The 13,801-nt window shown below is 39.4% G+C and overlaps 1 protein-coding gene across 5 annotated transcripts in view; it reads right to left on the minus strand.

Moving 5' to 3' along the window:
* The window catches only part of LOC132837019 (transcription factor COE2), a 268,330-nt gene that overhangs the window by 218,606 nt on the left and 35,923 nt on the right, over positions 1–13,801 (minus strand). For all 5 annotated transcript variants that reach the window (XM_060856660.1, XM_060856659.1, XM_060856662.1 and 2 more), the window contains one exon: positions 11,156–11,224. In XM_060856660.1, coding sequence (XP_060712643.1) covers positions 11,156–11,224 — 69 coding nt within the window. The remainder of the gene's footprint in view (positions 1–11,155; positions 11,225–13,801) is intronic.

Genomic DNA, 13,801 nt, shown 5'->3' on the forward strand with positions numbered 1-13,801 from the left:
GGGGGGGGGGGGGGGGAATTACCATAGTTATGAAAAGCTAGCACAGAATTCCTGTGGGATTTCAATCCAAAAGGTAAAATTGCTCAGCATAGAAAAACGTTATAATTGGCATGTGTTAAGATCAAAATCATAGGTGTTTGTGTTCTTAGCATAAATAGATGTTTGGGACTTTGTTGGAAGATTCAACTCCATGTTCCAATTTGAACATTCACGGACAACAAAGTTTTCTTTGAAGCATGTTGGTCAATCACTTTTCTTTGACCATGGCATGTGACTTTCTCTTCAATGCTGTTTTTAAAGAAAGGAACTCAATTTTGGCACATTTTTCAGTGTACTGTGTCAGGAATTTTTTTTCTCTCTGTATTTTGATTGTGGACTGAAATGGGAAAAGAATTGTTGAATCAGTAGTGGAAGCTGAGTTTGCAGGTGAGCTGTGTATGAATGGAGCTTGGGCTGGCAATTTGGAATTGATGGTTCTGCTGTTAGTGACCAGTTATTTTTGATAAAGGTCACCAAGAACTAGTGACCATCATGTGTCCATCAGCAATTATGTGATTAGCTCATAAATAACTGAACAGCTTTGGAGTACGTATGTTTGGGTGGAAGGAGCTGTTTTTGTTTTGTAAAAGAACATCTCAAACCTGAGAATAGCCACCTTTCCTTTTTTTTCAGTTGTGAGAAGGTGTGAATTTTACAAGTCCTGTGTTTCTTCCCTTTGTGTGAAGGGGTGTTTAGAAAGTTATTTATGACATATAATTGTTCATCTCTCGACAGAATGTATTTGTTATTATAAGTGGTGTGGAAACCTAGTCCGTGCTTCATGTCAACTTGGGTCTTACAGGCAGGATGTTGGGGAATTCTGTTATTTTCATGAGTTTATATGTTGTGCCCTTAATTTCCACCGCGCTACCGCAGTGAGAAGATAAATAGCGAAATGGTGAAATCCATTCCTGTGGTCAGAAAAAAAGCACTACTCCTTTTTCATGTTATCCTTCCGTTACTTTGGAATTGGTGTTGGCTATTCCTAAGCCCGCTCTCATAGTACGGGCCGTTGTGACTCTTGCTTTTCCCGGGTCACAAAAAAAATCTGCAAGATAGTATCAGCAAACTGTTCGGCCGCGAAAGCTATCGCAATGGAGACTGATTTTTTTCCCCCCCCTAAAAGCAAAGTAATAAGAATGCTGGAGACCCGATCCCCGAACGATTCGTTGCTCGCGGACGAACAAGAGACAAGTTGCTCGTATTGCCCCGACTTAACTTCCGAAAGGTTGGTTTAAATGATCACGAGCAAAGAAGTGGGGGGTTTCCGAACACCACTGGCAACGGAAAAACGAAACAGTGTGAAATACGTAAATGGAACCAAAAGACTGAGAATTGTTTTTTTTGTGATGCATGATTGGGGGCTGAGGAGAAAGGAGAAAAGAGAAATATTTCTCTTCGACTTCGTGCTGCAAACAAAAGGTTATATCAACATGACCTTTTCTTGGTCGTTGAGATAGCTAAATAATTGATGTGGTTTGACTCAATCACAGGCCACATTTGTTTCGTGGGTTCCTCTAATCATGTCCCTCATTTAGATTCCTCCTCGCACCTGTTCGGCAATTAACATCACCGAATTTGTGCTTAAATGCCAGTTTTGCTTGACATTTGCAATATTTCCAATTAGTTTTATACCTGAGTAATTATGCAAGGTTATTACCATGTATCAGACGTAGCAGTGGGTAATTCCCAGCACTTCAATCTTCTTTGCACAATTTTTTTTTTGGAAAGCTGTGAGGGTAAACGTTTGATTAGTTTTGTGGCTTTGTTTAATTTCTCACTCTCTTTCATATGAGTAACTTCCCTTGATGAAATATCATCCTGCAGGACTCCCTGTGGAAACCAAGTGATAACTTGCCCTAATTGTTTGGGAAAAAAAACGAACCAATTTTCAACTTTTTGTTTTGAAATAAAATGCTTCCCAACGTCTCCATCAGTGAGTATCCCGTCTGTGGAACCACAGAAGGAGACTGGTCTTGTCGTTGCCTTTTGAAGGGCTGTTCAATTTGTCGCATTGTTCTGCAAATCTTTGTGTAAATTCCATTCTTTTAGATCAACCAAACTGACAAAAAGCAACGGCCTGCTCGGAGCACAGTAATAAAAAAAAATCCATTCTTTTTCTTTTTGAAGTAGCTCTCGAATTTTCTTTGTGTGGTCTATTCCAGATCAATAACTTTGGATTTTAAACAAGTTTTTTTTAATTCACTGGTGGATCGTGGCTATCGTTGGCTGGGCCAGCATTTATTGCCTGTCATTGCCAAGGTGGTGGTGAGTTGCCTCCTTAAACTGCTGCAGTCCATCTCCTGTTGGGTGAAACATGATGACCCTCAGGAGGGAAATTTAAGATTTTTGACCAGGTGATATATTTCCAAGTGAGAATATTGAGTGGCTTGGAGGTAAATTTGCAGGGGATGGTGTTTCCATGTATCTGCTGCCCTTGCCCTTCAAGATGGAAGTGGGCCAAAGTTTGGAAGGTGCAGTCTAAGGATCTTCAAGATGTACTGCAAAAATTCACTGAAGATAGAACACACTGCTGCCACTGAACATCACTAGTGGAGGGTGTGGATGTGGAGCCAATTAAGCACGATGGTGTCAGGCTTTTTGAATGTTGTTGGAGTTGCATCCATCCTGGCAAGTGAGAAGTATTCCAGCACATTGCTGACTTATGCCTTGTTAACTGTGAAAATGCTTTTGGGAATGAGGACTTGCCATTCTTGGTTTTTACTTTTTGAATCTGCCGTCTCTGCTTATCAAGCTTTAAGGATGACAAAAACACATTATCCAGCTTCTTTATTTTACTGTCTTCCCTTAGACCTTGGAAATATCCTGAGGCTTCCCCTGTTTGGTTAAGGCAACATGGAGAACGGCAAGGGTGTGATTTAATTGATTGATTGTGAAAAAAGAGGTTATTGTGCATTTTGAAAATGTGGAATGAGTGATGAGAAGTGGGGTTCAGGAGCGACATGAGACATCTGTGAAAGGATGGCTGTTTGGAGTGCAGGGTGAACAATGCTTGCCTGAGGGCAAAGGGCTTGAGCTGGGGTGCAAGAGACAAGATTTTTATATCTGTTCAAGTTGTACGGTGTCAGGTCAGTATAGGAACAGAAGACCTAGCTATTTCTTCTTTCTCTCCTGCTACTCCGGATTAGGAAGGAATTGTTTGTGCTGAGAAGTACAACATGAGAGATGGAAAATGCCAACACACTAAATTTCTGTTTCAATATCAAACCAATCAGGCCATTGGTTTGATCTCTTTGTATACTTGTCGGAAGGTGGGGCAAGTATCCATTCCATTTTCCATAAAAGCAACAGCCTTGTTTTCTCCATTTTCTTCTCCTTGTTCTGAAGACATTGATTGAATTCACTTTCATTTAGCTTCCATCAAAAGCACTACTGTTGTGCTATTTTTGGTGGTTCCTACATAGTAACCATTCACAACTGAAAATGTATTGCAGGAAAACTTTTCCTGACATACACCCACATGTGTGCCTTCACATTTTGTAAAAATGCCCTCAATATCTCCACCCAGTTAGTGGGTGATAAAGGAGGCAGAGGATCTTGAGTGTTTTTTTCCTTGCCCCAACCAAGACTGCACCACCGCAAACAAAGTAGACCAGTTGGTCTTGTAGTTGTGATCACTCAATTTGGACCTTTTCAAGACCTTCAGAGTACTACTGCTAGGTGGTAATGTGAGGAGGAAATGTAAAACACCTTCAGATGTAAGAGCTGAAGTAGGCCATTTGGCCCAATGAGATCATGACTAATCTCCGAATTCTCAATGCCACTTTCTCGTTATCTCCATAATCCTTGATTCCTGCAGTATTTTAAATTATGTCTCTCTTTTTGAACATATGTTATGACTTAGCTGCCACAGTTATCTGCATTTAAGAATTCCACTGTTAATTTTCAGAGAGAATTTTTTTTTCCTCATTCCTTTGAGATGGGTGAACCTAATGCTGATGTTATGCCATCTCATCGACACTCTCCCACAAGGAGGTGCAACCTCTCTTTGCCTACCATGTCAAGTTTCCAAAGGGAATTGAATGTTTCAATAGTTCTCCTGTCATTCTTCTGAAGTCCAATTAGTCCAACAGCAACCCCCCCAAAAAACATCTCCCTCCAAATCCAGGATCGTCCTACTGAAACAAAAATAGCAATGGCTGGAAAAGCTCAGCATGTTTGGCAGCATCTGTGGAAAGAAATCGGAGTTAATGTTTTGGCTCAAATGACCCTTCCTCAGATGCTGCCAGATCTCCTGTGCTTTTCCAGCAATAACTATTTTTGGTTCTGACTTGCAGCATCTGCAGTTATTTTGGTTTTTATTCTGTCCACTGAACCTTTTCTGCATTGTCTCGAATGCCAGTTTATCTTTCCTTTAGATAAGGCAATGAAAACTGTTCACTATATTCCAGATGTGGTTTTATTAGTGGCTGTAATGGTTTGGCAAGATCACCCTTATGTTTTACTCCATTCCGTTTAAAATTGAGGCTGGCAGCATATTTGTCTTCCCTATTACTGAATCTGGATGCAAGTTTCTTGTAATTAATGAATGAGGACCTCTCAAATTCATCTGCACTGCAGCTTTCTTCAGTCTTTATCCATTTAGGTAATATTCAGCTCTTCTATTCTTCTCGGCAAAGTGCATACTCAAATTTTCCCACTTTATATTGCAATTGTCAAGGCGTTATCCATTCTTAGCCAGTCTGTATCGCTGTAGACTTTTTGTGTCATCCTCATGACTTGCGTACTTCCTGTTTTTGTCAAGTGCAAACTTGTCAACAGTACTTTAACTTAATGTCATTTTGGATATGTGGTAAATAATTATCACCCGAGTGCTGAAGCCTGTGGCACCCCACAAGTTCGAGGTTGCTGCCTAAAAATGTTGATCTAAGTTATCTTGACCCTCAAGCTCCTGTTAGCTGAGAAGAAAATGAGCACTAGGGGCAGGAGTAGGTTATTCAACCCTTGAGCCTGCTCCACTATTTTATAAGATAATGGCTGATCTCATCTTGGTCGCAACTCCACTTTTCTGCCCACTCCCCAAAACCCTTCCAACCGTGGCTAATTAAAAATCTGCCTCTCCTTAAATTTATTCAATGTCCTGATGTCCACTGCACTCTTTGAGAGACATAGTTTATCATTTGTTTTAAATCTGTCACCCTTTTAACCGAAAACTACGATCTCTTATTCTAGATTGGCACACAAGAAGAAACATCTGCTCTACGGCTACGATGTCAATCCCCTTTAGCATCTTATATCTGAATTACATCTCCCCTCGTTCTTCTGAACTTTAGAAAGCAGGGGCCTAAAACTGCTCAATCTCTTCTCATAAGACAGGCCTTTCACCATAGGCTCATATGTTACTGAGTAGTCTTTCCTGTGCCTTTTTCTTGAACGCTTTTTGGAAATAAATGTACTCTTATTTCGTATAATCAGGGATTGAAATGATGTGTTTCACAACTGTAGGTCATGAACCTCTATCAAATGATGCCTTTACTTCCAAAGACATTGAGAAAGCTGGAACAAGCAGACTGCAATGGAGTTGCAGTATGGCATTTCAAACAACAGTGTTGCTGGCTAGCTTGCAGTACAGATTACAGAAAAATATGGAGTTTTTTTATTAAAAAAATTCTTCAATGAATAATATATTGATGAAAAAGTCTATGAATATTACATTTTACACTCTCATTCCATTTTATAATAGTCAGATGTTTAGTGATTCAAGCCATATTTCGAAGGAGAGAAATTTAAACCACTTGGCTCTTGAAACACAGGAATTTGTTTTCATTAATCTTTTCCACAAAGAGTTTTAGTCTGTTTAGAGAGGTTAAGCTTAAGTGATGGATGGGTTGCCAATATGTGCCAGTCGGATCTGGTTCATGTTATTCCCTGAAGCAATGCCCATAGGAGGCTGTTTATAGAGAAACCCAGGTGAAAGCCTGAGGCCCAAAGTGCAGAATTAAATGAAGGCTCAGGAAACAGGATAGAAGAGGAGGTTGCTCATGAAGCAATGATTGTCAGGCTCAGGGTTTAAAGCAAATAGGCTTCACATGGCTAAGAAGGAAGGGAGGAATTCTTGAAAAAGACTAATGTAGAGTAGCAAATAGACCAACTGGTCTTGATTTAAACATGGCAGTCCCTCAAGAAGAAACCGTATTTAGAATGGTGTATTTGGAACTTGAATCAGAACAAAACCGATAAATTCAGAGAAGCACTGATGAGAGTAGTTTTGTAAAATTTAGAGAGGAAGAAAAGGACAAGAATCATGACGAAGAGTTGATAGCTGCGTTTGATGGGGACATGATGATCACCACCAACTCACCACCACCCCAAATGGTAGTGTTCCGAAATTTAATTGTGACTGCTACAATCCAGCACAGTACGAAATCAGCTAGACTCGGAAGACTCCAAATTGACTGTTTAATCTGGGCTATTTAGTAACAGGGAATCAATTATTACTTGCCACACTTCTGGCTGGAGTAAAGTCAGCCAGGGTTCAGTGCCATTCCTGATGGTTGCTTGCATCGTGTTAGTTTTTACAGACAACCTGCTCTGTTTTACTAACTCCACAGTGATTTACCTCAAAAGGCTGGATTTTCTGCTGGAAGGTGACCCATTCTGGGACAGTAGAGTGTTAGTCAATACATGAAATTGAGGTGAACAGACCTTACAGTGTTTCTTAACATTTAGCCCAAAGTTTGATACATGCAGGAAGGATGGGAAATGGGGACAAAATAGAAATCAGTAATCAGGTTGGGTGGAGGCTGACATGAAGTCTGTCGATTTTCATTATCCAATCAGGCAACATTTTCTGTTTCTGTAAATTCCATGAGCAATTAGGATAAGAATTATTCAATGAGAAAAAATAAAATGCATTATTTTGGTGAAGCTTCCAGTCCAATTACAGCATAGAATCATAGCATGGAAATAGATCCTTCAGCCCAACTTGTCCATGCCAACCGACTTTCCTAAACTAAATTCATTCTGTCTGCCTGCATTTGGCCCATATCCCTCTAAACTTTTTCTATTCATGCACCCGTCCAAATATATTTTAACTGTTGTAATTGCATCGACTACTTCTGGCAGCTCGTTCCATATATGATCAGTTTTGTGTGCAACTGTTGTCTCTCAGGTCCCTTGTAAATCTTTCTCCTCTTCCCTTAATTTAGGCCATCTCATTTTGGACTTCCCTATCATGGGGAAAAGACTTTGGCTATTCACCTTTGTCTATGCCCTTTGTGATTTTATAAACTTCTGTCAGGTCAGCCCTCAGAATCCTACACTCCAAGGGAAAAAAATCCCCGCCTATCCTGAAGAAAGCCAATAAATGCATCTCATAAAGCTCCTACTAATGTCATTACAGGACTGATTACACCTTACTTGGTGTTTGAAGTCAGATGTGAGCAGCAGGTGGAATTGGTATGTAAGAATGTTTGGGAATCCTTCATCTTTGCTTCCCAATAAAGTTTCAGTGTGAGATGCAATTTGCCAAAACATCGTGTTAAACTTCATTAGGCTTGTGCTGGTTTCAACTGAAGTGATGATTTGTGGACATACATTTAGTATACTTCGAACACTGTGCATAGATTCATGCATATCCTGTCACTCTTGGGTTCTGCAGTAGTTAATGGACTGATAGAAAGTCAAACAAATTTCCTTGTTTTTCTTAAATGATGTATTGTGTTGGATCATATTTTCTTGTTGACAGTAATTCTCTTGGGGTTTTACAAAAAAATAAAAAAACTTAATTTCAACATTTCCCAATGTTCAGTTTGAGCTTGGAGACATCTGGTTATTTAATTTCCCAACTGGAAAGAGTTGGGGTTGAATCTTGCCTTGATGGGCATGTTAGTTAATTTAAAATCCAGCTAAAAAGGAAATAGGACTTGGCTAATGGTTTGTCCAAGAAAGCACTGTATGAACAAAAATGTAAGCGTGAAACAGGATCGTTGAGTTCCACAGTTCAAACAATTTGTTTTTAGTTAAAATACATGAACAGAAAATATCAGGAATTGTATGCTCATTGAATGTAAACAAAAGACAAAACTTTTTTTATGCTTGTGTGAGGTAAGGGTTGCTTAATATAATCAAGTTTGCTTTACTAATTGCTAAGATCACATGAGTTACCCCATTGCATTAACCCTTTGGCCTCACTGCACTGATTTTCATCTTGACTAAAAACCCATTATACAACATAACAACACCTCCAGGATGCAGTTGGTAATAGCTAACAGATGCATTTTCTGAATGCCTAACTGAAGCTGACAATTTTCAATCAGCAAGGTCCTTACTCTCAGGGAAAATAGGATGAATGAACTCCGCACAGAAAGTTGGGTTTGGAGTTTTCCTGGTCTCTTGAGTTCACATTCAAGGGAGGATTGGAAGCCATTTTTGTTTACTTATCTTTTTTTTTGAAAAAAAAGCTGATTATTTTGTTAATAGACATCACATTGGTTGCCTGAGGTCTCAGTGGTGGCATTTCAGATGAAACAATGAGGAGTTTGACTCCAACATTTCATCACTGCTCTTTACAAGTCAGAGGATTGTTACCCAATATTCGGGACCGTGTGACTGTGACAGTGAATAAGGCAGGAAGCAACCTAACTCATTTTATCAATGATAGAAAAACCTCAGTGCCATAAAATTTTGTGAAATTTTAAGAAATATTCCTTTTCACCAAAGAAAAGCCTCCACACCTGTTGTCTGCTGCTGTGTGATAACTCCATTCCCATTCCAGTATTTAGGGGCAGCACAATGGCTCAGTGGTTAGCACTGCTGCCTCACAGCACCAGGGTCCCAGGTTTGATTCCAGCCTCAGGTGACCATCTGTGTGGAGTTTGCGCATCCTCCCCGTGTCGGCGTAGGTTTCCTCCCACAGTCCAAAGATGTGCTGGTCAGGTGAATTGGCCATGCTAAATTGCCCGTAGTGCTAGGTGCATTAGTCAGAGGGAAATGAGTATGGGTGGGTTACTCTTCGGAGGGTCAGTGTGGACTGGTTGGGCCGAAGGACCTGTTTCCACACTGTAGAGAATCTAATCTAATCTAAAGTTTAAACAGAATCTTATTGACTTCCTTAAGGAGCACCTTTCATGGTTACAAGTGCAATTGCAGCAAACACAAGAGAACATCACAACCAAGAAGTTTTCCTTCAATCACACACCATCCTAACTGAAATGTATTGCCATTTCTTCAAGTGTCATTTAAACTACATTTCAAGTAGCATGTCTGTGTACTTACACCACATGAGTTGCTGCATGTCAAAAATGTGTTTCACCACCTTTTTCTCCAGTACAATGAGGGATGGACAATAATTGGTACTATGGCCAGTGTTGGTCACATCCCATTAACTCATAAATTTATCAGAAGCTCAGATCCACAGTGTATTCATCGTTGTTTTCCCTTCCATTAACATCTGTTATCAGGGAATTGCATGACAACTGAAATCCAGCCCCACTGTGCCTAAGTATGGCTTCCATGTCATGATTAACCTGACATCTCTCTCAATATTTTTGCAAATGGGAACATAGGAGCAATTGCCAGATGACTACACTGCTGATGATTGTGTTTGTCCGAATAGAGTGACACCTCCTTCAATATATCCCAGATTGTTTCTGCCTGGTTGGTGAAATGTTCTGTGTGCTAATAAGCAATGGACAGTACAATGGTTCACATTCCTGAACTCTAGAAAAATTTTCACCAGTTATCAACACTGTAGTATTATTATCAAGCAATTTCAAATGTACTACTTAGCTGTGGTGTTGCACACTTCATGCCCTCAGCCAATATATTGCCAAATTAGCACCAATGCACCTAATCTTGACAAGTGAGATTTCAGTCAGGTTTCCTCCTCCAGATTGCAGCTGCTTTACATCCATCACAGATTCCACTTTCTGTCTTAGATTTTGTAGTTTGTGCAACATATTGTTTGCATGGGTTCATTTTACAGGAGCATGTTAACTTCTATCCAATCTTAAAATGACCCAATTATCATAAAACTTTAGAAGCTCTGTGAAAAACGTGCAGTCTTCATAAGCATAGTAATTGTGATCCAGTGATCGTTTATGGAAAGTCAGTGCACAACTATCAAACGACAAGCACTTCAGCCACAATTACAGTGCCCTGGCACAATAATTAGGTTCAGGTGAAAGAGTAGCTATTTCAGTGAGGTTGTAGGGACACACTTTCCCCTTGACCTTTATGCTTATTTCCAGTTCTGTGCAATAAGGAGACTGAAGCTATATTTGATGGTGTACAGTGACCTCCCAAAATCTTCTCCAGTTAAAAGAATAAAGACAACAAGGATGGCACACAACTGAATCATATGATCTTCAGCTGGGGACTCCAGAGACTTAAAGCATCTGCTATGAATTGGCTTGGTAATATAATGAGCAGATTGGTAGCATAATATGGGAAGTAGTTTCAGTAACTGGTGAACAGCTAGTGAGCGGTTTCTTTTCTTGATTCTTCATGGCTTGGGGCAAGACTGAGAATTGGAAGATGTTCGGGTGAAATTGAGGTTTATCGACAAGTCCACTGGGTCTTGATACTCAACTTTAATGAAAGCCAGAATTTTTAAAAATCAATGGTAATAAAAGTTCTAATTTTTCATCTTTAGCGATGTAGGTCCCTATATTTTAACACAGAATTTACTGCTGTAATATAGGCATGGACAATGTTCTGGTTTGAAGAATCTTCGCACACTCTGGAATTACTGGTCCCAAATGACTACATTTGCCATCTTTTCTTATAAAGATTTACCACACATGTGCCATCATAGTCTTTGTCTTTAAATCACTTGCCACAACCACAAGGTACTATACATCAAGTACATTTTCCATGGACTTCACCATTGCATGCTTGTCAACATTCAGTGTGCCTGATGTAAATGTACCATGATGTCCTCAACCTTCTCCACTGTACTGTAATGATATGTTCAAAATCATTCTGGGTACTTTGATTCCTCACATTAGAAACAGGTCTACAATCCAAGGCTATCACAAACATCTGCTTGAAAATATTCAACACCACACACTGTGGGTGATCAGGCACAGTTCAGAACACTTTACTGCTACTCCCCTGGAGGGACATTTGAAGGAAATAAAACACTGTTTCCTACCTGTCAATGATGACGGGATCTGATGGAGTTTCATTTCTGTTACCACAGCTCTTTTTTTCACAGCAGCGGCTGGAAGGAAGCAAAGCAAAGCTGTTAAGTAAACAGCACAAATCAACACTGCTTGGAGGAAGCAATAGCCTTTGGATTACATTACGGACAAATTGGAGCACCGATTCCCAGTATTGAATAACACTTCAGTGCTCTTGTATATTCTTGTGTGTGTTTGCAGTGCAAAAACAAGTCATGCAGCCCAACAACTCCATGTTAATGACAATAGCCCCTACTCTATTCATTGAGAAATCAGGTTTGCCAGGATTGGAGATTGCATCTTGCCAAATTTGTATCTGGAGTGAGGGATATGGAAAAAACAAAAGAAGAAAGGAGGTGAATCCAAGATGAACCATTATGTTACTGAATGGCAGCGCAGGTTTAAGGAACAGTATAGCCTACTGTTCCTATTTCCTCTATCCTCATGAAAATGTTTTGAGTTGTACAATACGGAACATTTCTAGCTTGACATGACTTCATAAGTGAAAGTGTTTTCTCAATTAAACATATTAACAGATATTAGTTTGATTTGTCATCCAGATGACTGTAATTTCAGTTTCCCCCATGTCAGTTGTGAAAAATTAGCAGACTTAACTGTTCACTTTGATTGATATTTGTTGAACATTGGCAGCTAATTTGATCATATAGGTTTCATTGTTGTTTTGCTGAGGTCCTTCATGGTCTATATTGCTTACTCAAAGAAGCTATTTTCTGAGCTTTTGAACCGTTTCCATCGAGCCTTGACTAACCTAATACTTTTTTTGCGCTTGTTAATGCAGGAAAGTAACTACCATACTCAAGTTAAATATTTAATTTGAAGAAATCACATTTTTGTTGCATCGATGCTAAGTGGAAAACGTGTGCTGCATGTGTTCTTTTTTTAAAATTATTTAATATTATATGGATATAAATATTAAATTAGTGACGTTGAGAACATCTTGCAGTTTTGGATCTTTGTTGATAAGAGTCAGGTCCACAGCTGAGAAACATTTAAATTCTTTACTTGCCTCTTCTTTGCGGTGCACTTTACTCATGTCACGGTGACAATTTGACCGCAGAATTTTCAAGAACTTTAACCTCTTGTACGTGCATTTTTTTTTTGAGAATCTCGCAAGTAACCATGAACATCAAGATTTCTTTCTGGCAAAGTGGTTAACAATTAGCATTTACAGTGGGGAGGGCTGAGTGGCTCGATTTTGGCTTCTGTTTTTGTGATTAATTATTTTAGTGAAGTTTGTGCTTGTCAGTCAGGATGCTGCTGCTATGTAATGAAACACTTCAGCAACTATTGTCAGCTGTAAATACAAACAGAAACAGAATAAGTTTGGCATGCGAGAAAAGAATAAAGCTCATCTACTGTTTTAAACTGAGAGTAAAAATGTAAATGTCCCTCTACACTGTCCCGCCAAACACCTCTAGAAATAGTAGAACATGGATTAGATGCAGAGTAAAGTGTGATTTACTCCAATAATGTGGCTCAGCTAGTCCTAATAAATAAAAGCAGAGACTTTTCTCTTTTTTTTTTGGGGGGGGCGGTGGGTATCAGATCCACCTGTGCATCGCAAATTGCAGGAATTGCTGTAAAAAGGAATCATAGGATGGATAGCTTGGTCTATCATTTCTTTACACAGTGAAGTCCTAATTTTGGTCTGACAGCTAGAGACCAAAGAGAGAGCAGGCCTTTTCCCACTGTGCAGCAAAAATGTAAGATGACTGTTTCTGTTAAGCAGAAATTCCATTTTCATGAGGTCTTTTGCATTTGTTACACAGAAACCGAGATAACCCAGCAACCCTTTGTATAATACCTTCAATAAAGGCAAACACCCCAAGTTGCTTCACTGTCGTGTTGCAAAATAACACTTAGCCATGTAATGAAATATTTAAATAACACTCGAAATCTTAGTCACAAAATTGCAGTTTAAGCAATGTCTTAAAGGAAGCCAGAGAGTTCATGAGACAGAGAGATTCAGGGAAACTTTCCCAAACTCAGTGCTAAAGACAGTGCAGTGGTGCAGTGATATAAATATGGACTTTACAAGATATAAAGTTTGAAGAACCCAGAGAAGTCAGTTGTGGATTGGAGAAAGCGACTGAGATGTAGCGTACCCGTTGTCCTACCTTCCTGTCTGGAAAAGCAGAACAAATAGAAGGAACAATATTGGTTCTCACTTCAGGACACATATACTTATGTGCAGCACAAATAGTACCACTTAGCAATAGAGCAAATGGCCTGTTTCTGTGCTCTAACTTTTAGGCTATTTACAAGGCACAATAAGTCCACTGAGAATCATTAATGAACTGAGAGAGATCTCAAATAAACTTCGCATTGTATCTTCAATACCTTTGATTTTAATGTATCACAAACAATTTAGCTTCCAGGGATTGTCAGAAGGACATTGTGAAACTTATGACAATTCTGTACCAACAGAACATTCCAGCTCAGGCAGCACAAAGGATCAATGATTAGTCATGGCAATTTTGTGATAAAATGAGTAGAAAGCAATACAAATCATACCTGTTCTAATTAGTTAGAGGAAAAATAAATGGTGTTTTCAGGGAGCCAAATGACTGATAGATGGATTGAAGAAACTGCAGTTC

The sequence above is a fragment of the Hemiscyllium ocellatum genome, chromosome 48 (genome assembly GCF_020745735.1).
Source record: "Hemiscyllium ocellatum isolate sHemOce1 chromosome 48, sHemOce1.pat.X.cur, whole genome shotgun sequence".
Taxonomy (NCBI): Eukaryota; Metazoa; Chordata; class Chondrichthyes; order Orectolobiformes; family Hemiscylliidae; genus Hemiscyllium; species Hemiscyllium ocellatum.